Raw genomic sequence first — 26776 nt, forward strand, 5'->3', positions numbered from 1 at the left:
TAAAGTTGCATGATTTTAATTGCACAATTCAATTATGGGTCAACCATGTCTTAGATGGATGCTATAATGTCTCCTGCTGAAATAAGTTTAAATAGCTGGGTTTTCCCCAAGAGTACTGTCCTAAGGTTTTAAGAATATTACACAAAGTCTTTGGCAATATAAGAAGGGACTTGGTAATTTTTAAAAAACTGGTTATTTCAGCCAAAGATGGATGAGGGCTTGAAATACAAATGTCAGGCATGAGTTTGTTTTGCACAGCGCAAGACTTCAGCAATACAGACAGCATAACTGGTTGCTATACCCAGATGCAAGCCACTGGTGTTAGTGAGCAAAGATTTCTTGCTTTAGGATGCAGATGTGAGAAAAATTGGGATGCACAGTCACACTGTCTGCATACTTCACCAACTAGAACTTGCTCAAGCCTGTCCTCCACAGGAACAGAAGGTCTCCAACAATGGCTACGGTGTTATGGAAGAAACATTTCTCTGCATTTGGACTGCCAACCAAAATTCATTCAGAGTAGCCGTTACTATTGAAGGTGTTCTGGTTGGTCAGAATTTTTTTGAGGCTAATAATAATAGCTACTATTTATTGAGTACCTGCTCTAGGACCAAATAAGCATTTTGATAAGTTAACTTTTTTATTCTTCACCACTACGTGATGTATTTTTTGTTCTCTTTTTAAAAAAGATTTATTTATTTATTTGAGAGATAGAGAGTGGGGAGGGGAAGGGAGGAAAGAGAATGGCAAACAGACCCCCCACTGAGAGTGGAGCCGAGGCGGGGCTCAATCCCACGACCCTGAGATCATGACCTGAGCCCAAATCAAGAGTCGGCTGCTTAATTGACTGAGCCACCCATGCGCCCCTATTTTTGTCCTCTTTTTATAATTGAACTTAAGGCTTAGAAGTGAAATGTAGTTCTGGCTCTGAAACCTAAACTCTTAATCCCATATGAGCCTAAGGGGGATCCATCATTTAAGAGATTCAAGTAAATTGATAGCACATGATTGAGTCTTGCTGAGGCAAGAGCAAGAGAGGTGGTGGGAGCCAAGATGGAGCGTTTTGGGTACAGGGTTATGATTCTACTAGGAATGATGATTTTATTTTCATTATTTTATTTTTGGTGGGAAAACCCGCTGTCCAGAGACTTCTTTCTATGGGGGAGGAAGTAGGAGGTCTGAAGATTTAGAAAGATGATATAATATGTAGCTAGATTGCAATGGAAACCATTAGAAACACACAGCTTGGTACCCCCCCCCAAGTCATTTTGCAGCAAACTTGAATGGAACCAGCACCAATGCAACGTTAGAGCGTGATGACAGGAGCTGTATGAAGGGGTGCTGAGTGATGTTGAAGGATGGGGGCGGCGCTGGTGAGCCCCAAACGATTGCCCTATCTATGGACAGGGAGAAAAATGGGGTAAACTTATCACAGTGGGCCACAGTGTATACTCCAGCCAATAGGTAATTAAAGGGAAAGCTACTGTCCATATGCTGGCAGGCAAAGTAAATACCCTTAGAGGCTAAAGAGCCAAACGTGTACTTGGCCTGGCTCCTGCAGCTGCCCCAGCTGTAACCAAGTACCATGAGGTTGACGAGGTACCAACCAGGTACCATGGTTGATGAAGGACCACATGATTGGAAATTATTCATCACAACGTGGTGGTGGGGGCGGGGCAAAAGTGATGCCAAAATGGTGAAGGAAAGTTGATGGTAAACCTGAGGATCTGAGAAAGTGCAGAAAACTGAAATGGGTCCATGGCATCTTAACAAATCATTAAGCCTGTGACCATGTGCCGAGGCTCACCTTTACCATCAGAAGAACAATGATTCCTGGAAGGTCATAGAGAGTGCAGAGGCCCATCCCAAGGACATTGTGCCCCACATAGTATAGATATTGGTGCAGATGACATCAAGGCTTGGGCTCCTTTAATAACTATAAAGTGCTATCATTGAGATGCCATTTGACGAAGGGCCTAGGGTAGGTGTTAATAACCCTCAAACCTATCCAGATAATGAGTTAGGAAAGATCACAGGAGTGTATCATGGAGCTAAATAAGAAGGGTTTCATTGATCCTGGGAATTGATGCCTTTGCTACTCCTATGAACACTAATAAAAGGGGAATGTTCTAGATTACAGATATTTATCCTGGAACTGTAGGCTAACTGATATTGATCCACATGCCTGTGTCATTGGTAAACACATCAGTCTAAGTGAAATCCATATAACTCTGCCACAGGAGAGGCATTCTCCATGGAATTGAAAAATTCATGAATGTAGCTTCTTGCATGAACCTCTTGAGACTGTCTTCCAATGTGGGGGACCAAACCTTTTATTGTTCAGGATTTGGCGATATGGGCCTGCACACTATGCTGTATTTATATCATTTTGATGTTCGATGGGTTGGTGTCGGTAAGAGTGATGGTAACATATGGGATCCAGATAGTATTTATCCAAGAGATTTAGAAGACTCTAAATTACAAATGAACAAGATTGGACAAGATCGTTTTTTCCAGTCAGGTCCTATGAAAAAAATAAAACAAGCATTTCTGCTTGAGAAAAAAAAAAAAAAAAAAAAAAAAAAAAAAATTTACCAGACCCAACACACCCACTATCAGAAAAGAATCACTGCTGAAGGCAGTAATGGACCGATAACACTGGGGATAAAAATCTTCCCGAAGGGGAATAGTTCGGTAATCCCTGCTCTCTACATGAATGATAGGGGAGTAACTGTATCATTTTATGTGATTAAAAAGTTTTTTGAATTATGTTACACAACCACTTAAATATGAACGGGATTTTCACTACCATTTGCTAATGTCTGCTCAAAATTTTAGAAAGAAAATGTGGAAATCACAGTGGGGCTAATCATTTGCGCCCTTTTGCAGGGTTTCAGGACACAATGTCAAGAGCCTTATTCTGTAGTATAGCATGGTAAGAACATGACATTACCCTCCTGTATTTTAAAGCACAGCAATTCAGTTTTGCCTCTGTACAAGTAAAAGTTGTTTCTTGTTAAAAATTTTATTCTCACGTGACACTGTAGGCTGATGAGCCAACCGACGCCCATGGGGAAGAACTCATAAGCAATGACAGTTGAGTTCCCTGATTCCCCAGTGAGGCCTCAGAAGTGCCTGGAAGAGAGAGTAGGCAGTCCTACTACCCAAAGTGGAATTAGATTAGGGAGGAACTTCTTGATACCAAAGTGATTGGCAGTTGGTGGTGGAAGTGGGTTAGGGTACCATATCCAGCCTGCGTCCTACCTCCTTGCCATGACCTCTGAAATGTCATGATGGAGGTATCACGTAGTCTGTTGCTTTTCTCACTGGAAATTTTGTCAAGATCATTGAAGAGCCACTTGCAGTTGTAAGAACTAATATAGAGAGATCCTGTGCACCCTTTACCCATCTGCCCCCCGCCAATGGTAACAGAGTCTGTTACTTCTTACTTTGTGGGAATGTATATCATTTGGAAATAAGACCAGAGTACTCTAGTTAGAACATTAAAGTGCACATATAATGGAGCCAAACTGCCAATTTCCTTTTCACTCCAAGGTGGGCCACTTGGGAGAACATGGAGAACTTACAAGTGAGATTCCAAGTAAAAACAATGACTCTGAGCTATTCCATGGGACACCCGATGGAGCCCCTAGGTCTGAGTTACTTAGTGGCAGAATCTGCAGGACATTTCCTGCATGGCTCACGAAGGCAGGGCATTTCCCTGTGAGCTAGGTGAAATGGCCAATGCCAAGGGGCGGGTGGGGGGCAGGAAGGTGACAGAAGAGAGAAGCACCAGCTCGTTGATGTTTGTCATTTTTATTTGCAATACTTTAGGTCCAAGTTTCAAACTGCAATATTTTTACACTCAAGACACAGTCATGCACAATCCATATTTCAATTTTCTATTGCTTCAACCACAATTTAAAATAACAATATTGGAAACAAAAGTCCTTAAAAAAAATCAGAAGCTGAGGTCAGAAGGATAGAACCACACCATCAGCAGGTCTATGAAAGAAATAACTTACTGAAAAAAATCAAACAACAAAAAGACCATAAATACCTTTAATCCAAAGTTACAGAAGAATTTCACCACACATGGGTTTACAGGTAACACATTTGAACAAAAGTAATGCACAACCAAATGAGATACAATTCTGATAAAAAATGAAAATATAGATCCTCCTCAACATGTTTTGTCTGGATATCATGAGTATAATCCCATCAGCCACCCGTGATCTGAATCCTCCTGACTGATGTCCTGAGATTTAAAACTCAACCCACGAATGGTTATAGGATTCTGTGAAAGGTCTTATCATCACTAATGAATATAGTAGATGCGGGTCCATAAAGCACGCCACACACAAGCACACACACTGAACTTGAATTTCACACTCAGGGCTGGTTGGCACTCTGCTAACAGGCAGGGCATTGGGACTAACTGACTTCCAGCATACCCTCTCTCCAGCAGTCTACTCCTACAACTGGCCGATCACTGTGGGAGTTGTCATCAGAAATGCTATCTTTGGTTCCCAACAAGTGGATTTGTCAACACTCCTCAATGCTAATAGCATGTACTTACTTTGTCATTTCTTTCTCTGCAACCTACAAGTGCTTACGTCCGCTTTTAATAGTCCCAGCCGTTGAAATGCATGGTTCTGCCATCCTGTGCCATTTACAAAGTAAAGTCTACAAAGCCCAGCATCACTTCATAGGAAAGGAGAGGCCCCAAACGTAGTTCTGTTCTAGCAAGTGTGACAGTGTATTTCTGTTCTAGTAGCAAATACTGGCCACAGCTTAATGAAAACCAGACTTTACATACAGACCATATGGGAAATAAAAACTGGGAACACACTACAAGAAAAGGACATTAAAACAACAACAAAACAAAACAACTGTGAGGATTGGGAAGGCTGCCACAAGTTTTATCAACATTCCCTAGTGTCATGTTCATTTACTTGAGGTTTTTTCCCCACATCATCTTACACATTTCTATTGTTTAGTGGCAACATAAGAAACCCAGGCTTGAGCATGTGATATTTGCCATCCATCACTGTAGCAGGCTAGATCTGCAAGGCAACCTACAGTACCACAGAATGATAGAACTTTTGGAAAGACCTCAGAGGTCATCTAGTCTGATACCCTTATTTTACAGATGAAGGAAGAGCCGTGCAAAGGTTAAGTGACTTGCCCAAGGCTGCACACTAAGTGAGCAACAGAGCCTATATTAGAATCCAGGTCTCCTTACTTCTAGGCTAAGTCCTCCTTCCACTATGTCTGCTTGCTTCTTTGTAATTGCTGTTGACCTCTTAGGTACTAAACCAGGTGACCACGGTATCTCCCTTACGGCTGGTAGCATTCACCCAATGGCGGCTGCCAAAGGAGACTCTGATGGCACTAACCAGCTTCTATCAGTTTATCCTGCAAGTTTGTATTTTGTGGCAGGAAATGCTGCTTGTAATGTTGTATACTCGCACACGGAAGTGTGCGCATGGAGGCTCTAGTTCCATTCCCGCATTTGCAGATTTGGTGAGATATTGTTTAATATCAAACAGACATTCCCAGTGCATGAGGAGTTGGGTGATATTCATTTGGTCACTAAAGGAGCGTGGGATCAGGAAAGGAGTGAAACAATCAAAGCTAACGAACAGAAAAGATTATATTGGAACCAAATCTTTTATGAAAAAGTCTTTCTTAGGAAAAATATTCCCATTCCTGCCAAGGTACCATTTCTTTCCCTCCCAAGCCACATGCAAATATATGTTCAGAATTGCGCGTTAAGTTCACTTGAAATCCCGGGCCTATTAGACCATCGATTTACAAATGCTGAGTTTCAGTCCTCTTGCTCAGAGACTGGGAGAAGCTTGGCATCACTGGCTATGCCTGTGTTTAACTGGGGATATTAACTGCAAGTAGCTCAGAGAAGGACCATGAGATTCAACTCGGGATGGCAGGGAGCAGAACTCCCGGAAGTATTTTTATGTTGAGGATGGCCAATGAAAAGTGGGTTCTCCAGGTATAAGGTCTGCTCTTGGGGAAACTGAGTAACATCTGAGGCTGCTACCTTGTTATAAAACTCATCACCTACAATTTCTTCAGTGAGTTAGAGAAAAATTCCTCTCTTTCGGTAGACGGTCTCCCTTTTGCTCTTTAAAAATGACAGTAGTTACTGCCTACAACCTATAAATCAGGCGGTACAGAAAGCACACGGAGGCCATCTCCCACCAAAGCTAACAGGAGCTGAAGACCAACAGGCAAAGGTGGCTCTAAATATTTGTCTTTGTTTTCACAGTCAGCTTTTAATTGCAAGTCATAACTTCTATTGAGATCAAAGGGACTTGCCCACTGGTCACTAGCAGGAGAATCCTACCTGAATGATACAACATCCGGTCAGACAAGGACATGGTGGGAGCCGGGGGATTCATCCTTCTATGCCTCCAAAATTCAACCCGAAAATCTGCTAACATGAGCCAGAGAGGTGATACCCGAACCAGATGTTTTCAAGGGGGCAAATCAAATGTCACCCCACCCAATCTACAGTAACCAAAACAGAAACCTCTCTGCCATGCCCAAGCAGAGGGCGGCCACTTTTAAAGCAGAAGGATGTGCCTGGAGCTCGAATAGCGACGTCTCCTTAGCTTCCACTTAGAGATAATAGTCCCTTAAGAAAGCACGTGCCATACCCGAGCGTGTGCCAACCTCAGCACCCAGGCAAATACGAAGCCTATGGAATAATTGTAACTAGCAAATATCTGTGCCCTGCATGCTCTGGGCTCTGGCCAGAAGACATCTGCTTCTGGCATCTTCTCTGTTTCTATAGTTCCCTTTCTGCTGTTTATTTATTACAAAGCAAAATGATAACAATACCAAAGAAAATTTTAAAAGGAATGAAATTGTTTTTGCATAATCCCACCACCCTAACACAACTGATTTCAACGACCTGTGTTCCCAGTCTTTGTCCGTTAAGCACACTTAGTTTTACAAAGTTATAATCCCTGTTTATGTTATTTAAAAGTGATCTAATAGATTCTCTCTGAGAACTGGCAGCCTCGTTAGAAATAAACAACCCAATGCGCAAGGGAATATAGTTATTTACACGATCTTTGAGCTGAGAAATATCCTTTATAGACAAACATCTCAAACTATCAAAACAGTTATACAGACGACAGGAAGCAATTTCATATTTCTTTTTCTTTTAGCAATGGAATGTGCTTCACAGGGGAGGAATAGATGTGGGGGATCAGGTGGTTAAACTCAACATCGGGGGTGCAATTCACAAGCCTGAAGAAATCTGAATAACACAATTAAAGAATAAATACTTGAGTTAAATCTTCTTACATGACTTGGCCATCCAGTAGCCAAAACGGAACATGGACACACAAATATTTACAATGACACATAGACGAGATCATCAAGAACGAAGTCATTACCCAACATAGTGACTGATTTGGGGGGGTTGTGTCATCCAAAAAATCCTCACTGGATTATGACAACGCACCGGATCCTCACTACAACATTAATGTTCTTTTTTTTTTTTTCTTAAATAAATAATCTCTACTGTGCTTCTCACCCTTCCCTGACTTTCCCACTGCCCTATCCCTATCTCAGGACATTTTGGAATCAACATTCCGCAAAGTGCCCTCATTATCTCCGGGCATGCTAGCAACTTTAAAGATCTGGATAGACTCATCTGTGTCAAGATGAGCTTAAAAAAAAAAAATCCAGAGAAAGGGAATAAATGATTAACCACCTGGAGTCCAAGTTGTTCAAGTGTACCCAATGTGAATCGTTCAGCATCATTTTGGCAGGAGAAACAGCTTCTTGCTAATACTTATTAGAAATATACATAACTCTCCAACACAGGGGAGAGGCTTTAGAAGCTGTTCTCGTTTAAAAATTTACATAGATATAAATTTGTAAGAGTAAATCCTACTGCACTATATAACCATAGAATCTTGGTACAATGGGGGCGTGGTGAAGAAGTACCTGGCTCCTAGTTGTTAATATGCAAAACTGAAAGCATCAAAGAGCAACCATTTCTCTGCCTAGAGTGATCCGAAAGATCACTGCTCCAGGTCTCTCCCCGCCCAAAAGACCTTTATGACATATAAGGGATGCTAATCAGCAACTAGGACTTCCTGACTAGCCCTGTGGTTCTCTCCACTGGCAGGGCCGAGTTAGTGTACTGAATTCTATTCACACCCCAGGTATTATTTCATTGAATTCCCTGGCACTATGAATGAAACACTAAAAAAAAAAAAAAAAAAAAAAAAAAAATTAACTTTAAATGAAATAAAAATTAAGGCCTCTCTCTCTCTTTCTCTCTCTCATTGGAACAGTGTGGTGTTAAAAATTTCAGGCTGAACCACCTTTTTGTCAAGTAGAACACAGCATGCTTCAAATGAATGTTACCATTTGATTTTCTTTTTCACATCTGTTGTTTTCTCTCACTGTGGGTGTTTTCGGGGGGGGGTGTCAAGCCCCTCCCAACTTTTATAGTCAAAGAAAACAATAGGAAAATGGGAAATCCACCAGCGGTGCCGTTTCCTCAACATAAACACGTGCACTACATGGTTAGCAGAAACTCTCTAAAGAAAGTGCTTGCATTTTAAGGAATGGATGGATGCTTAGATGGACAGATGTACCATAGCAGAGAAGAAGAGAGGCCCAGGCCATTGCTCTCTTTCTCCCCCTTGCTGAATGTAAATAGGTTCTTATTCAGATTCTCGGTATGTTACAAATCAAGAAGCCTTCTATCGCACAAACTGTTAGCTTCTCCAAGGCTTAGATAGGCCACTTTGCAGAATTTATGCAACTGACAATACATTTGAAAGAGAAGCATATCCTTTTCTATGCAGCCACCCTCCAGATATTTTTCTGCTCTCAGAAGATTCAGGAAGTGCCAACTGTTGAATTTTTAATAAGTAGATACATTGTTGGACTGCTACTTCTTGCGATATATGATTGCAAACCCTAATTATTTTTCACTGGAGAATTTCCAGATCTGTCTGAACATGTTTTTGAAATTCAAAAGCTCAAAAGATGATGTCTGACTATGCTATATCCTGAAACAGAAATCAGTGAGACAGAGGGAAAATGGGAACAAGTACTTAGAGCCAAATGTTGACTGGGATGTAGTTTTCACGGACCTCTCATTCCTGACAGGGCTGAATACTTACAATAACTCTGTTCTCCAGGTCTTTTAAGACATTTTCAAAATGTTATAACGTGTCACGTGATTCTGATCATAAGCAAATATTGGTTAATGGGTCTATTTTCTCCTAATGTGCCTATTTGACAATGCCTGTGTTCCATAAGCACGAGAGGATTAAATTAGGTCTCTTGATTTTTGTTTCCTTCTGTCCAACAAAGATCTCAGCATTACACACTCCTTTTGCTTTCCTTTTGGCTCTCAGAGCAAGTCCCATCTTTGTTTAAGAATGGTTTCCCCTATTGGGGTTTCCCAGGTTAAGGACCTGGACTCACCCAATAGGAGGGCCACAAGTTTCAGTGTGTCCTTTGTCAGGCATCGTGAAGATGAACGAGCTGGTTTATAGAAATGATACATCAACTACCTCTTAAGCATTGTCGTGAAAATGTTACAGGATCTCACCATTTGAGCTTTATTTGGATAGACAGTTTTTAAAAGCCCTTCCTGAATACATATACTCCTCTCTGCTTTTGGAAAAATGCCTTAAAAGAAACCTTTTCCAATACAAATGCAGAAAAACAGGTACACAAACCAAGCCACCACTATAGAAGAATAAAAAATTGCAACTCTATTAGGGCATGGACTTCCACATGTTCACACAGTACTTGCTCTGGGGTATTTTTTTTTGTTTTGTTTTGTTTTTTTGTTTTGTTTTGTTTTTGCTTTTTGTTTTTTGCTTTCTTTTTTTTTAAAAAAGTTTTTGACGTCTTTTTTTTTTTTTTCCTGGACATCTAATGACAATGCAAGTGAAAAACATCACATTGGGTAAGGAGTTTTGAAGGAGGTTCGAATGCAAGAGGGACTACTCTCTAACTTAAAAACGAACACGACACTATGAAGAGGGAGTGTGCATCTTTGAGAAACCCTTTTTTTCTTCAAAGTGAATGCACAAAATGAGGGGATTCACTACTGGCTCTTTCGCTTCACGGTAGAAGTGACCGCTTGGTGGCCACTTCGACATTGCTGCCCTGGTCGGGCTGCGATTCAGGCTTACAAATAAATTACATAATCCGAGGGAGTAGGAAAAAAGGCTTATAAGAAGTTTCTATTCATTTGAAAGTTAAAGATTGCCCCCCACCCCCATTTGGCTGTCTTTTCTTCCATCTTTTCTGCAGCAGCATCTCAGTTCAGTCTTACTCAGGAGGGAGACGGTGTAGGGTGGGCCTTGCGGTCCTAGCGGCTGCTGTTCTTAATCGCTTCTTTTGCGGCGATAATCAGAGGAGTCAGGCTGGAGAGAGGCTTGGCTAATTTTAAAAATGGATGCTACAAAAGGGGGAAAAAAAGAGGAATTACTGGAATCCTTTCCTCCAACAAGTATATTACCTTACATTCTCAAGAAGCAGCCTTTTTTTCACTCAAATAAATGTACCTTGAGCATCCAATTAAACCTGATTTTATTAAAAATAGTGCCAGCTTTCATGTGTCTGTTGGCCATTTGTATGTCTTCTTTGGAGAAGTGTCTGTTCGTGTCTTTACCCCAAAGACACAGATGTAGTGAAAAGAAGGGCCATATGCACCCCAATGTTCATAGCAGCAATATCTGCAATAGCCGAACTGTGGAAAGAGCCGAGATGTCCTTCAACAGATGAATGGATAAGGAAGATGTGGTCCATATATACAATGGAATACTACTCAGCCATCAAAAAGGATGAATACCCAACTTTTACATCAACACGGATGGGACTGGAGAAGATTATGCTGAGTGAAATAAGTCAAGCAGAGAAAGTCAATTATCATATGGTTTCACTTCTTTGTGGAGCTTAAGGACATTGGGAGAAGGAAGGGAAAAATGAAGGGGGGAAATTGGAGGGAGAGATGAACCATGAGAGACTATGGACTCGGAGAAACAAACTGAGGGTTCTAGAGGGGAGGGGGTGGGGCGATGGGTTAGCCCAGTGATGGGTATTAAGGAGGGCATGTACTGCATGGAGCACTGGGTGTTATATGAAAACAATGAATCGTGGAACACTACATCAAAAACTAATGATGTACTACTGTATGGTGACTAATATAACATAATAAAATAAAATTGAAAAAAAAATCATGCCAGCTTTTGGCCTTGCGATGTTCTTGTCATTCAGTGTCATGAAATCCTCTGACAGCTGACTGGTAGAGCCAGAAACTCGGAGTAGGGGTCTTGTGAAAATCTCACTAGGTTTGCAACAGTCTTGTTTGCTGATTTTCTCAAACTGACGCATTTATCTGGGGCAGCTCTCCTGCTTGAAAAAGTGTCTTTGGTGGCCCTTGACCCTGAAGCCAATGGCTTCTCAACCACTAAACCCCGGACGGAGCTGCGCCTCCACCATTTTTCTTTTGGCCCCTCTGCAGTATGTAATACAAATGAACATCCCTTCTTTTTTTGAAATGTTTTCCTCGTTGGGGGCCTGTGACATTCCATAGTCTTGGTTCCCTTCCCCGTGCAAGCTCACTGACTCCTCTCCTTCTATCTTCTTCCCCACTTTCCCTTCCTCCTTCCACCTCCCAGAACTCAGCGCTCATCCTGTTCTTTTTCTAACTTAATTCCTTTGAGAGCTCCCTTTCTTTCATGGTTTTGACCTCTCATCAGATTAATGGGGATGACTCCCAAATCAATACAGTGTGACCTGATCCCTTTCCTGAAGTCTGGTCCTATTTCTCCAATTGCCTGCTGGGTATCTCCTTCCAAATGTCCTTCCGTGCCCTTGAAATCAACATTTAAAAAGGTATGTTAAAAAGTCTCCCACACAGGGTACTCTTGTGTGATGTAAGCTGCAGAGGCTTTGGAATCTGCGCAGCACCTACGTTCCAAGTCTCTCCTCTGCTTATTATGATGGTTAGATGAGGTAAGTAAGTGACAGTTCCTTGTAAGCTACACAGGGGCTAAGAAATGTTAGCCATGGTATTATCCTCCATCATTTTTGCTTTTACTGCATGCTGCCATTGGTTTGATATTCGAAGTCACTTTTATCTTCTTCTTCCTTATGTTCTACATATAATCACCTACCGAGTCCTTTCTTCTCAATGCCTTCCACCATTATCTCTTGCCTTCCTTAGTTAAGCCCTAATCAACTGAACCCTCAACTATAACCGTAAGTCCTCCTTGATCTTCCTGCCGCCATTTTGTCCCATTGCTAATTCTTATTGTATTCCACCAGATTCACCTTCCTATACAAAGCTGTTGCCAGGTGTCCCTCAGATATGGTCAGGGTTTGCCCACTGGCTACAGCCCCCCAATTCTATAGCCTGGTGTTCAAGGCCCTCTACGGCCGTATCTCTTACAGCCTCCTGACCGGACCTCTTTACTTCGGCTGTCCGCTTTATTTTCTGTTCCCTTCAACCTTGCCTCCTCCATGCCTCGGGTCACACTATAATCCTTCCATCTGAAATCGCTTCCCTTGTTTACCTCAGCCAGTTAAAGCTGCTCTGTCCTTCAAGACTTGGCAGAACTCTTTCCTGTTTGCAGACACTTTCTGATCACCATCACCTATAAAGGTATTTCTCTAATCAACCATGGCATTTATTGTTTGAATAGCCACTGGGTTTGAATGAGTCTTTAAAAAACCTTGTGTTGTTTTTTCATATATCCAAGGACATTGTGAACTTCTGGAGAGTAGGAACCATGCCTCTAAGGTTTGTATCACCCACTACAGTGAGCCCTGCACATAGAAGTTGCTCAAAAAACATGAGTTGATGGACAGAGACTTGACTTAGGCCATACAGAAGGGCACACAAATACTCAAGACCTGTCTTTTCTCAAGCCTTCTGGGGGGGGGGGTGAATGTCATGCATCCCTCTGTTTTCTAGCCCCTGAAATGGGCAGTGATAGGCTGGAGTCAGAGAACAGTGTTCTATGGACTTTGGGTGATACACAGGTTATTGCTAACATGTAAAATGAAAAGACGCAATGAACTATTCAATTTAGACTCAAAATATAGTTTTGCATTACTTAGCTGACTGGTTCAGATCAAAGTACTGTCGGGGAAGGAACTGACTTGGTAACTGACTCAATGATCTATGTAACTGCATAGCTAAACTAAGAGAACCCATCTCATCACCTCTCCTTGGAACATGTATCGGGATGTGTCTGTGGGTGGTGGGAGGAGTGAAGAGATGTGGGAGCGAGGCACTCTCAAGTTCAGGTTTTTTCATCTGTGATTTGAAGCCGGCTTAAAGAGAGGATCAATGAAGGGCCACTGCAGATTTGAAATTCAAGCCCCTGGGACAGCCTGTGAAATGCTCACAGCAGAAAAGCGAAGGTGTAGCCTCTTTGATTCCCGGAAATCAGTTTATTCCAGGTGTGATTTGGGTCGGGGTGGGATATTTTTGACCTGGGTGTGGCGCTCTGTCTGGAGGGGGTTCGGGAGCAACAGGAATGATTTTCTTTCTTTTTTTTGCCTGGAACAGACTGAGTCTGGGGTTAACACACTAGATAACCAAATGTTGCACCTTATGTTTAACTGGATTAAGTGTTCGAAGTCACAGAGAGAATATGCAGTCACTGTTCTTAGATGTTACAGGCTTGATACATGTCCCCGAGGAAAAGTCCCCAGCACTGGAGTTCTATGTGTCGTCCTGGGCGTGTGTTCCTTTATCGATAAAAGCATATTTTTTTTTCTCTAAATCGGTTTATGTGTTTGTTCAGGGGAGGGTCAGAAAATCCAGGGCTCAAATTCCAGTTCTGCCACTCGATGGCTGTGTAAGCCTCAATTTCTACATCTGTAACGTGGGATAATCCCACCTACCCTATAGAGTTGTTTTCAGAATTGGATGAGAGAATATGTGTAAGGAATTTGGCACACAATTGGTACTCATGATCATCAGATAGACGAATCCCTGAGAGCCATGAAAAGGACAAATGGTTACAGAGGCACTCACCACTGGATGGTACTCACCCAGGCAAGCAGGTGCCTGCCATTTGGCATCACAAGCAAAGGGGCTTTGACCAGTAAAGCATTAGAGTAGCAAATGCCATGGAAATAATTGCATAGTTATGTAGAGAATTACCTCCGGCCAAGAGCACCTGCATACAACATCCAGGGGCACAAGTAAAGTTTAGAACAAAACAGCAACACCAGAGGTTCACAGTTTTCTTTTTCCTCGCAAAATAAGACTCCAGGAAGAACAAAAGAGATTTATAGATTAAACCGCCACCTTCTCAGAAGAAGGGCAACATGCCAATCAATCTTGTCTTAGATGCATGCCCATACTTATGTGCCTGTGGCCTAAAATCAAATGGGTACAGCCCAACTCAAACTAGACATCTCTTGACACAGCTCTTACTGTCACACGTTGAGATAGAAAAGCTCAATATAATCACTCTCTCTTTGTAATTGTCCTATTTTATTTTCACCTGCAAAAGCTCCTTGGCAGATCCTCGCCTGTCCACATCCATCTCAAGACAGCGATTTAAAAAGTCACGGAACACAGCTGACAGTCTCTCAGGATTCTGGAGCTCTGGGGTTCCGTTAGTGGCTATCAGATATAATGCCTACAGGAAAAAAAAGAAAAAGAAAAAAACAGAAAAATCCATTCAGCACATACAAATTAGGATAGTGAGTTGGCACAGAAGGTACAAATCCAGTTTCTTCCGGTTTATACTCTGGGTCTTAAAAATTCCATTTTAGAGAATGACACTGACATATATTTCAAAGTTTCTACAACATTTAGAAATCATTCCTCTTGGCAGCAACTGAGGTGACATTGAGGGGCCCCACCCCGAAAACCTTGGAAATAAAGTTATAAGATTGTCCTTTGAGAGTTGAGGAGTACAAATCCATTTATAATGAATGTGTGATTAACCACCTAGGAAATTAAGCCTAGGGATCGCCTGTGCATCTGTGACTCTAAAGACGTGGGGAACACAGGTACACCCAATCATGTTGACCTGTGTACAACCTCCAGAAGGCGCAGTGACAAAAGTGAGTGTAATTTACTAAGTGTTTATCTTGTTTGAAGAATGTCGGTGAGCAGACCAGGGATGAACAGAGTACATTACAGAATTAGAGAAGCACAAAGAACCAGAGGATGATAGGGCCTGGATGAAAAGTAACCTGTGAGACCCAAAGAGTCAGGTGCTTTCGTCCTGTGGCAGATGTATCCCTACAGATGATAAGGAGATTTCTTATGAAGGTCTACCTATGCTAAGAGAAAATATGAGAAAAGTTGCCATTAGGAGTCCCGGAACCTGATGATTATGTATCCTTCTGTAAAAATAACGGGTTGTTAACAGATCTCTAAGATCTTTGTTCTGTAGGGCTGCCCCTGAGAGACATCGACAGACTCATTGCGTGCTGATGCAATCAAGGGCCCTAGCCTCCAGGGCGAGAGCCGGACCCAGGTGCCTGATTAATTCACAAAGGTAAACCCATCTTTTGAAAGCTCAAGACGGCCAAAGCGAGGTGGCCATTCCTCATGCCTCCTCTAAACAAACAGTTCTAGGGCACTATGTATCAGGTATTGTATTGGACACTGGTGACCCAAAGATGAGTAAGAGAATGCCCTGCTTTCAAAGATCACACAATTGAGTGAGGGAGCGAGACATAAGTAGCTATAATACAGTGAGACAAAAGCCAATGGAGGCATAGAGCAAGTGTTAAGTAAATACAAGGAGGAAGCAATTTACCCTAGAGCTCAGAGGAAGCTTCAGAGGAGGCTGGCATCTGAACAGGGTTTTGAAGGATAAGTAGTTTTCCCTACAGGTATTGCCACCAGGGTTATGTCTGCCGAGGTGACCAACGCTTTAATTGTTATGAAGCCATGCTCCCTCCTGAATTTGCTTGGGCTTTGTAGCAAATTTTTATGCCCCCTGCCCCAACCCCCTTTTCCCCTTTGCCCACCACGGCTCCTACTATTATTATTATAAGTATTTCTATCAAAGTCCTTTCTTGGGCCAGTTTTCATCAGCTGGTAGGGTCATCGCTCCTCCTGCCTAGAAACTTAGGGTTAGGAGGGGCTGTTTCATCCAGTGGCTGTCAACCTCTAGGACACATCAGAGTCATCTAGAAGGCTTGTTAAAACAGATTCGTAGGTCACCCCTAGAGCTTCTGAGTCAGTAAATCTGAAGAGGGGCCCAAAGAATTTGCATTCAAACAAGTTCCCTGTTAATGCTGAAGCTGCTGGTTCCAGGACCACACTTTGAGAACCGGTTTAATCCACCTGGGTAATTAAAGCAATGGGCAAAACTACAGGTTCTCAGACTTGCTTGCACACAGGAATCACCTGGGGAGATTTAAAAGATCAACGTGCTCAGTTCTCACCCCTAAACCAATGAAGTGAAAGTCTTTGGGGGTGGAAGGCAGGCCTCGGTGATTTTTAAGCTCTCCAGGAGATTCCAATTTACAGCCAACATTGAGAACCACTAGCCCAGGACTTGGAGCCCACTTAACCCAGAATCTGCATTTGTAAGCTCACCAGACATGAGAGCCACAGAATCCCATAGAGCGAGATTCTCTAACGTGGTGATGGTTGAGAATTTCAATGGCATATGTTTCTATAGAGTACGATGAAACTTTCTGGTTTTCCCCCCAGTACATTAAAAAAAACCCCACATGTAAATACAGCCCCCTCCAAACCAACACCTTCTTTCCCCCTACCCCTCATGCCTCTCTGATTTTCAATTCCTTCGCTGACACACAGCAAATGCACAGGGCAGCTACTGGGACTTCCATGCCAAAGTACAAGTCAGTTGCACATCTAGTCTTGACTAAAAAAAAAAAAAAGCCAGTATGAAAATGGAATGCATTTATAAACTCTTTTTAGGAAATCATCAATCGGGCAAAGTCATATGGTGCACAATCACAGCAGATACATTACATTAAGTTCAAACAGGGTGTTTCATTCTTGGACGATTAGCACTCGAAGCACCTGTCCTCACAAACTGTCTTTGTTCCCTTATTAAAAGAAAATTGCTGGCCATGCACATTACATTTGCTGCCTCCTCTTAAAACTGTCTTATTTCCGCGGGCCACAATTCTGCCACGCTCACTGTCCTTTGCTTGCTTTTTTATCTGCTCTGTAGCCAGGCCTGGTCCTAAGCACGCATGTGTGTGCCTGCGTGCACACACACACACACACACACCCCTCTCTTTTCTCCTTTTCCACGCTCCCTGGGTCTGCCTGCATGCCTACGTGCTTTCATTTCCCCACCTTTCTTTCACCATTGTGGCTCAATACATTCCCCTCCACGTAATCTCATTCCTCATGAGTACGCATAATCCTCCTCACCTCTCTTTAGCTCACGCCTCATTACCTCAGGAAATGCATGCCCCTCTTTCCATTCCACTTAGGAATTTACAAATGACCTTCATCATAGTTGTGCAGCCTGAGTAGGGCTGGCGATACACAGGAGCACAGGAGCAGAAAGCTCTGTGATCTGATGGGGGAATCAGCGTAAGGAGCCAGTGCCATGAACCTCTACAGCACTTCACAGAGAACGGATGTCCTTTTCCGAATTTCTACCAAAAGAACGACTCTGGGGCACCTCGGTGGCTCAGATGGTTAAGCGTCTGCTTTCGGCTCAGGTCATGATCCCAGGATCCTGGGATCGAGTCCCACATCAGGCTCCCTTCTAGGCGGGGAGCCTGCTTCTCCCTCTGCCTCTGCCTCTCTCTCTCTCTCTCTCTCTCGTGAATAAATAAACAAAACATTAAAAAAAATGACTCTGGTGTTTGCTGGGGGGTGCGGGGGGCCTCAGTTGGTAGCCTAACAAGAGGACCCTCTCCCCGTTGATTGGTGCCGATTTGCTTCCAACGCCCTCGCCCCCCAACCTAGGTGTCAAACCGCAAGACTGCCTTGTACTCAACACTAGATCATTCCGAAGAACTTTGTAAAATATCAAACAGTATTTCTGTTAACTGCTGGTTCGATGAAAAACTACACGTACTCAGGAGAAGGTCGAAAGGAAAACACACCGATATGTTCACAGTGGTTCTCTCTGGCTGGAAAGATGACTCGTGACTTCAGTTTTCAAACATTTTTCGATTTTCCAAATTTTCTACAACAGACACGACAGCTTTTATTATTTAAAAAAAAAAAAAAAAACACCCTCCAAAACACTACTGAAAAAATAAATGTAAGAAGTTGTGCCAGCCAAACTTACACAGAACTCCTCATCTATGTCTGTCTTCCGAGGATTAAACCTGCTTTTCATCAAGTCCTACCCCTTGAGGGAAACAAAAACCCAGACGATTTTTTTCCAGCTATTGTTTTCTTTTTAATTGCAACAGTATTATTTCCAACTAAATTCCATTGCAAAAAATCCACACTTTCAGTTATATTAGGGGCTAAACTGGCCTTTGTGGGATGGCCTGGGAACGTACTCACCACGCATAATGCTGTTTCTATGGGAAAATGCACTCTGAGTTCCAAATGATTAACTTAAAAATGAACTTTTGGAACACGTCCTGTGTGTAAGCTGGGTACTATCTTTGTAAAAAGAAAATTGCTACCCTCTGCCCTGCTAATGGGAAACAAATACAGTTGCAGCCAATACAACAGTCACCACAAAAAGGCTTTTACTAACAAAGTCAAGTCGTACATGAGGAAAGATCGAGGGAAAAGAGATCGAGTGAGGGATAACATTTGGGGTTTATCTGAGTTAGGGAAAAAACTCAAAGGGAATGAGCTGGCTGTTAGAAGAGCTCTTTGTTGGCACCCCCCAGCCCCAGCCCCTGTGACCCATGCATGGGGTTTTCCTACTGGACTCCCCCAAAATTCCCCTCCAGGGCAGCCAAGAAGGAAAAGAGGCAGGGCAGGGAGATACACTGTAAAGACTCTGGGAGCCTGTGCCTACACTTATTTGTTTCAATCAGAGACAATTTTCTTTTTTTTCTCTATTTCTCTCTGCTTCTGAGCAAGGCTTCATTTGAACCAACGGCTCACTACGGTCGTCTGAAAACCAGTGGTCCACAGGACACAGTCATGATCCCCGGGCGTGGCATGCATGGTCCTCCATGATTGGGCCCCTGGCCACCTCTGTCGTCCTCGGTGTGTGCCCTTCTTCCCCTGCCCCCACCTAGGGACATACATTGGCCAAAGCTCACATACCACAGCCAATTTCACTCTCCTATTAAATCTGCCTACCACGCTGGCCCCATTTCCCTGAAATGCCTGGTGAACTTCTCTTTGCCCTTTAAGCTCTAGTTCACATGGCATTTCCGCTTTAAAGGCTTCTCCATCTCTCCCAGACACAGAGGGTGACCAACACCTTGGTTTTCTGGGGACTGTTCCAGGCTTTAGTAGTGAAGCCAAGCAAACTGGGAGTGTGGGTTACCCTGCAGATCGAGTTAGCCGCTCCCTCCTTTGAGCCACCATAGCTGTTTAGTTCAGACATTCATTTTCACATTGTATTGTGAACACCTGTTGCTTGTTTCCAGGCTTGCCTTGCTGGCCTGTGAAGGTAGGAATTGTGTCATGGGCACCTCCGGCCCCAAACCGGTGCCCAGTAAATGTTTTTGCTGCTGAATGAAATGAGAACCAAAATGTTGGAATCAATTTCACTGAGCTGGGACTATCACAGATTTGGATATACACGAAGTATTACAGCTCAGAACCTAAAGGGAACTACTAAACAGATAAGAAGACACACGGAAGAAAAAAAAAGAAGAAGAAGATACACCGAGAATGAGCAAAGCACCTTTTCTGAGTGGCAGAGGCCTGGCACGTGGTAACTTCTGATGACCCGCCCATCAGTGTGGCGGAAGGAAAAGAGCTCCAGGAGCAGAGTATAGAAAAGGATGGTATCAAAGGGAGGGAAAACTGGAAAAAGATGGCCACAACATGGTAATCTGCTGGGCCGGCAAACCCAGAAAGGTGAGAGAATGATAGTCTCTGGAACTTGAAACATAGTTCAGAAATGGAGTCTCCTCTGATCTTACACAGAGAAGGCGCTCTTGATTAATCTTTTGCTACATCATTAAACAAGGTCTGTTTGATTCCCCCAGTGAGGCAATGCAGGCCCTGGGACCTACTGTCCTTGTTTATAATGTTGGAAAGTCCACCTTGGGGCCAAAAATGGTGGCTTTCTTCATGTTGACATACACATTACCTGTAAATTTCTGATGTTCTGAAATTTTTTTTTTTTAGATTTTATTTATTTATTTGAGAGAGAGAGAGAGCTCACATGAGCAGGAGGGGCAGAGGGAGAGGGAGAGAGAGAGAGAGACTCTTCAGAAGGCTCCCTGCTGAGCGTGGAGCCTGACTCAGGGCTCGAACTCACAACCCTGAGATCATGACCTGAGCTGAAACCAAGAGTCAGATGCTCAGCCCACTGAGCCACCCAGGCACCCCTGATGTTCTGGAATTCTTAATAATAACTCTAAATCTCTTGGCAATCACACCTAAACATCATAGTTTTCACTGACCCCAATGTGCAACTAAAATTTACCTAAGTCCTCAGAGAAAACTATTCTACCCGGTTGAAGGAATAATTCAATTGACCTCACTGGCAATTTCCTCAGTTAAAAAGGATCAATGCAATCATCTGAGAAGTTACCACATTTCTCCAAGGAGGCTCCCAAACAATCCATATGTGCCCAATAAATTTTCATTAAGGCAGTTTTGCAACAGGACTAACCATTTAATTAAAAAGCTTCAGTTTGTGACTTAAGTTCATTATAATACTTTATAAAGATGAAGATGCTAGAAAACAAACCAGAAGACTTAACATGGCAATGTGTTAGTAACCATGAGAGGCTCCGGCACCAATATAAAGACTCAATTTACAAAGACAATAGGGTGTGGTACAAACATTTCTAAGTTGAATATTTGGGACCCAAAACACATTTTCCTCTGGAAATTATGTTATACATGGTGAACAGGCTCCCAACCTAGCCAACAAAAATTTAAAAAACAATCTAACTGAACTAGAAGACCAAGAGGGCTATTCATCTGTGTCTCAGTATCTCTGTAAATACTATGTCCATGGAAAGTATTAAAAGCTAACATTTATTCAGTGATTCCTATCAGGTGGCTTAATTCACACAGCAACCCCCTGAGGTGGACTTGATTATGGCCCCCAATGGACAGATGAAGGGAATGAGGGCTGTGGGACTAATATAACTTGTCCAGTATCACTCAGCTAGCAATGAATCCCGGGAATGTGAGTTCGTGCTCTTGACCGCTGCAAATACCACCTCACACTGTTCCCAGTATCTGAGGAAGGAATTCTCCTACCAGAGGTAGACAAAGTCTCTTCAAGAAATGAGGCATAGTCAGCAACTTCACCTCTACCTCTATAGAGGAAACAGACCCTCTTGAGGTCAATCGTTCTCCACTTGTTTAGAAATGGGGAACAAGGGCAGGTCCCCAGTTAGAGGGTTTCACACTATATTCCCTGGGGTCTGTATCTATGTTGAGAGTTTCTAAGCAGCTCGTACTCTGGTTGTTGCCTGCAACCTCCTGTTGTCCTGGTTCCTTTCTCATTTTAGAATTTCCAACTACCTTTGAGTGTTTTACGAGAGTGATTTGGCAACGAGTGACTTGACACCTTATGGCTTAGTTTACTCATGACCTGGGATTTCAGAGGTCAAAGGCCAGAGCATACTACCGCCTCTGATGTGTTTACGGATTTCATGAAAGGCCCTAATGCTTCTTTCTTTCTTTTCTTCCTTCCTTCCTTACATTTCTTCCTTTCTAAGAAGAAAGTGAATGGGACCAAATGTGCAAAAAGAAGTGACTATATTATAACTAAGTTTTCTTCCATACGTTGACTTATTTATTCCAACAGTCCAGCGTGATAACTGAATAAGCAACATGGGGTAATTTTGTTCCCTACTTGTCTTGCATAGTAGTTCTCATCTGTCACCAAAACACGGTGGGGGGTGGTGGTTGTAGTGCTTGTTGTTGTTTAATCCTTAAAAAGTCATTTAAAATGAACCTATTACAGATCTCTCCCCTTACAGGTTGATGGCAAAAATAATTAGGAACCACTGACTGATTAGGTGTCGGCCTAGCTTTCGAGCGCTCCCTTCAAGCATCAAGGACTGGCCATGGCCAGAAAATAAAGACCAGATGACTCTGACAATGGGTGTGCTCATTCTAATCTCTCAGGATTAATAGTGCTTGTCAAGAGACACGGAGCAGGTGATGTGTGCTCAGGACGAAACCCTGGGCAGCCCGAGCAGCAACCCAAGGTTGAGAACCAGAGGGGATCTAGAAGTGGGAATGGGGGTAGGCAAAGACACAGACAAGAAGTGAAGCAAAATGGAGCCGGAGGTGGAGGAGAAAAGCTGCGAGAAACAGGGGGAGATGAACACAGGGCAAGGACAGGAGCCAAATGACAATGGGGAGAGAAGGTGGCTGGTGGGACACCGAGGAAGGGAAATGAAGACAAAGGCTAAAGAATCGGGGAGGCCAAGAGCACCTGATCCTAGGTCCCATTCTGCTGCTACTGCCCCATTTCTCTGGTCTTTCCACATAAAATTTCTCAAAGCATTGCTTACAGTTTTGATATGCCAACTTCTTCACCTCCCATTTTCTCTTCAACCCACAACAAATTTCTGGTTCTAAGGTACCACTGAACACTACACATTTGCTCATATCTCATTTCAGAATATGAGAGCAGGCAGGGATCAACTCCCTGATTCTTTGGGGCTTTTCCAAATGACCGTATTAGGATCAAAATGGCCCGACTGTGGCATGATCTGTGAGTCATGCATTAGACTGCTCACATAAACTGGTTTAAACTGCTACTTTATAAGCAGTTTGTCAGGTGAAAAGCGCTGCACCCGATAACATAGAATTGATTCTTCCCCTCACACCCCAGAGTGTGGTGGAGATTATGGATCCCTGTAGCATTTCTATCACCGTGGTGCTTTTTCTAGGTTTCTCCCTAAGAGTCCTGTCAGAGTGGGGCAGCCCGGTCCCCACTGCAGCAGGTTTCAGTCCCATCCTGATCATGTGTCTTTGCTTGGTAGGAAAAGGGGGATCTTCCTTCTTTATGGGACACAGATTTAGTTGGGAGGTGATGAGAGAGACATCTCTGAGCTATTTCCTGGAGATCACTTCCGCGAAAGCACTCCTAAAGCCAACACCCACTCAAACCACAGCTCCAGAAGAGTAGTCTTCTGACTACTCAAGGAAGGCTGGAGCCTATCTACAGCCTAAGAACACGGAATAAGAGACCCATGAGTTTCTCCTTTTATTTAAGTAACGCTCAGGTGGAAGCCCAATACAGAAAACAAATGAAAGAGGCCCTGTGTTGGTGGAACCAAGAGCCACGTGACCTCCCCCTTGGGCCCTTAAAAGCTCAAGGAGCTCCAAAGAATTCTAGGGCCTTGTGAAGTCCATTGACGACCAATAATCTCATCAACTTCCACTTGTTTGAAGTGCTAAGGAGATGGAGGCCCAGCAAGAAGTAACCTGTGCAAGGTCATGGAGTTCCTGACCGGCAGACCTGGGAACAGGATTCGCTCGGTAAGTCACATAATGTGTACAGCCGGTAGAGACACTAGAAAGCTGTTTGTCTCATCCTCTCACATTTATTGGCCACTCCTGGGTGAAAAGCGATGATGAATTTTGCCATCTAAGCACTGGGGCAACTCCTTATGGAAGCAGAAGGGGATGGAGAAGGAGAAGGGGAGGAGGAAGAAGAAGAAGAGGAAGACTTGGAGGAAAAGGGTAGAAGGAGGGAGGGAAGGAAGGGAGGGAGGAAGGACCAAGAAGCAGCAAAATGATCAGCCCAGTTCTTCGGATGATGTTCGCCCTTTGCCTCTCCCAGCTACAGAGGTAAGACTGCCTTCATCAAGTTAAACTTTCTCTGCTGAGAGGCTCAGGTAAGACATCTCTGAGTATCCTTTTACCCGAATGCAAAGGGCCTTCTAAAATGATGCTGCAACCAAGTTGGCAAAAGTATAGTTCCAAATGATGACAAAAGTCAGAAATGATCTTTAGTTATCAAGAGAACCTGGATTTTCTTGGGGAAGTCCGTTTTTCCTTTGCAAAAACACAGACTTAAAAGGCCATAGGATCAAGCATGCCAGTGGGCATTTCACTAGGCAGATGCCCATCATCATACTCCATGATTTGTCTATTTAGAAGGGACTCTGATTTTGAGGGACCTAACTACTTAGTTCTAGGTCTGGTACCCATTAGGGCAATAGGCCTATGCATCCTTGGCTTACTCCCAAGTCATGCTTTAAGGATACTGAGGAATGATAAGATGATATTAGGATAAGGGCATATCAGTCTTGGCCAACAGTAGGCCCCTGGTCCCCATTTTTAACCTTTCTTTCCCTCCTCTTTGCCTGGTCAGAGTCTCAGGTTTTAGCTTGCTGTGGAATCAATTTCTTCTTTGGCTGTCTTCTGGGTTGTAACTCACCAGTTTGAGCTGTCTGCTTCTGAATTACAATCTAAATGAGACTTGCAGCTTTCCTATGGCTAGGTCCCATTTTCCTTTGCTAAATTCCTGACAACCAATGATTCTTAAGAGTTGTCTATCCTTTGACAGGCAATATTTTTTTTCTGATTAAAAAGAAACCCTGTTCCTGTTCTATAATTATTTTAGTTGCAGTTGTCCCAACAGCCCCCTCCTCTCAGGCACAGGTTTGCCCTTAAAGTAGGAGGAGTGTCAACAAACCATCAATAAACCTTGCTGTTCCATAGTGGTTTACGGAAAAAGAAGGGACTGCTCCCAGCTCTTCCTGAAATACATTCAAAACAATATTGACTGAGTGCTAGCAAAGTATGCTTGCTTCTCTGGCGCTCAGGAAGTTTATGTCTGACTTTAATTCCAAATGAGCACGCGCCATCAAACCCAGACATTCCAATCCACAACACAGGTTCCAGTGGTTGGAGGAGCTAGAAACACTTTGGCCCTTAGTTGCTGTTTTTTAGTTGCTAGAGATTCCCTTCTGCTTAACTCCCTTTTCTAGACATATAAACTAACCAGAATTCCCTTAGTTCGATAGTAAAAAAAAAAAAAAATATTTGTGTAGTGCTTTAAGTGTGCATAAAGGGAGACTAAGAAGCCTCACAGTGTAGACAACACTGAGGGCTGATGATTTTAGATTCCTGCCCTCCCTTCTCTCCGGCCATACAGGAAATGCACTCCTAATCATGGGTAGTCAGACTGATAGCTTTATTATCACCAATATGTGCTATGTACTTAGTGGCTTGCACATTTAACGATCAACTCTATTTTTTAGGAGAAGTAAAATTGGAAAAGAAACGGCATATCATGAGTGTACCTGCTGAGCTAATGCCATTTCTTTTTTGATAGTGTTCCTGGACTGCTAAGCCAGAGAATGCCGTAGAGTGCACTGTAGAGTGCATCAGGATTTCAACAAGGCTTCGACAGAGTGATTATATATATATATATATATATATATATATATATATATATATACATATATATATATAATCAATGAAATATGAAATGGAGAAATGTGGACCGAATAAGAGTGTACTCTTTTTTGGTTCAACAACCATGCTCAAAGAGGGCTGATGAAGACTTGTTCTCCAGTTTAGATAGGGTTCTAGAAAGGGCTTGCCACAGAGCTTTGTTTCTAGTTTAGTCCTTGGTGTGGGAACCTGGCATCATTGTTTCTTAAAGCTCCGCAAGTGATTCCAATGCACAACCAAGGAGTAGACCCACTGGTACAGGATCAGTGGTTTACACACTATACTAGTGTTTTGAGCATTCAGAGGTCTCTTATTAATACCAAGAACTGTCTTCCAAATAGCCAATGTTTGCTACTGTTTCGTCAATGTTTAAAGTGAGGGCTGAAAGACAACATTGAACGTTCAAGTAGGATAAAGGTTTGGAAAAGTACACATAAAAAAGGGCTCCACCCACAGTCCAGTAGGAACTTCAACTGGATGTCATGGAGACATTTCACAGATGCTAGATTCCATCAAAACCCATTGACAAGAACAGCCCAATTACCTGTGAATGCAAAGTTCATAAAGAGGCACTCTTTTGGTGCTGAGAAAAACAAACCCAAGATGTGCTTTATGGAGATGATTGTACCTCTTTATTTAGAATCAGGTCATTATAATCACAGGTTTTAGAGAACATATCTCCAATTAACAAAAAAGTTGGGGAGATGAGCAGAACGCTGACACTGATTTGTGTATCCACAGGGGACGTTCGATTTTAACCCCGGTCACTTTGGCAAATAGAAAGAACAAGGCACTTTATTATTGGAGACCGCACTAAAAATGTCCACGGGCCACAGAACAACATGTTTAAGGCCAATCACGTTGAGTGCAAAGACTTCAGGCAGTGGGGGACGGGTAGAAGCTTGTCTCTTCTCTGTCTCTGGAAGGGTACCAACCTCATAACATCAGGACAGTTAATAACTCTATGACCTTTAAAAGGCATTTTATGAATAAATTAGGTCAATTAGCACAGAGCAATTTACATTAAAAAAAATCCCAACCACTTTATAACTGGGGGGGGCGGAGTAGCTAATTCCTTGCATGAATGATATGTTAACTTGGCAACATTCACAAAGGGCTTGCTTGGTTGCAACGGACACAACAAAGACACATGCCAAAAAAAAAAAAAAAACCCACAATGAAAGGCAAACGGCCTTCAAAGATATAGCCCATCTGCACCTTTAACCTGTCCTGTTCAGTGTTACCTGTTCA

At 42.9% G+C, this 26776-nt stretch overlaps 1 protein-coding gene across 11 annotated transcripts in view; it reads right to left on the reverse strand.

Moving 5' to 3' along the window:
* Positions 1-3800: 3800 nt before the first annotated feature.
* PAK3 (p21 (RAC1) activated kinase 3) overlaps positions 3801-26776 on the reverse strand; it is a 247666-nt gene continuing 224690 nt past the window's right edge. For 7 of the 11 annotated variants that reach the window (XM_073885710.1, XM_073885709.1, XM_073885708.1 and 4 more), the window contains 3 exons: positions 14538-14675; positions 14080-14207; positions 3801-10471 (listed from right to left, as the gene is read on the reverse strand). In XM_073885710.1, the coding sequence (XP_073741811.1) occupies positions 14109-14207; positions 14538-14675 (237 nt within the window). In that variant the 3' untranslated portion in view covers positions 3801-10471; positions 14080-14108. The remainder of the gene's footprint in view (positions 10472-14079; positions 14208-14537; positions 14676-26776) is intronic. The other 4 variants (XM_073885716.1, XM_073885714.1, XM_073885712.1 and 1 more) reach the window with 1 other exon arrangement.

This window comes from Callorhinus ursinus, unplaced genomic scaffold (genome assembly GCF_003265705.2).
Source record: "Callorhinus ursinus isolate GAN/ISIS: 27379988/994484 unplaced genomic scaffold, GSC_fseal_2.0 scaffold65, whole genome shotgun sequence".
In the NCBI taxonomy this organism is placed as follows: domain Eukaryota; kingdom Metazoa; phylum Chordata; class Mammalia; order Carnivora; family Otariidae; genus Callorhinus; species Callorhinus ursinus.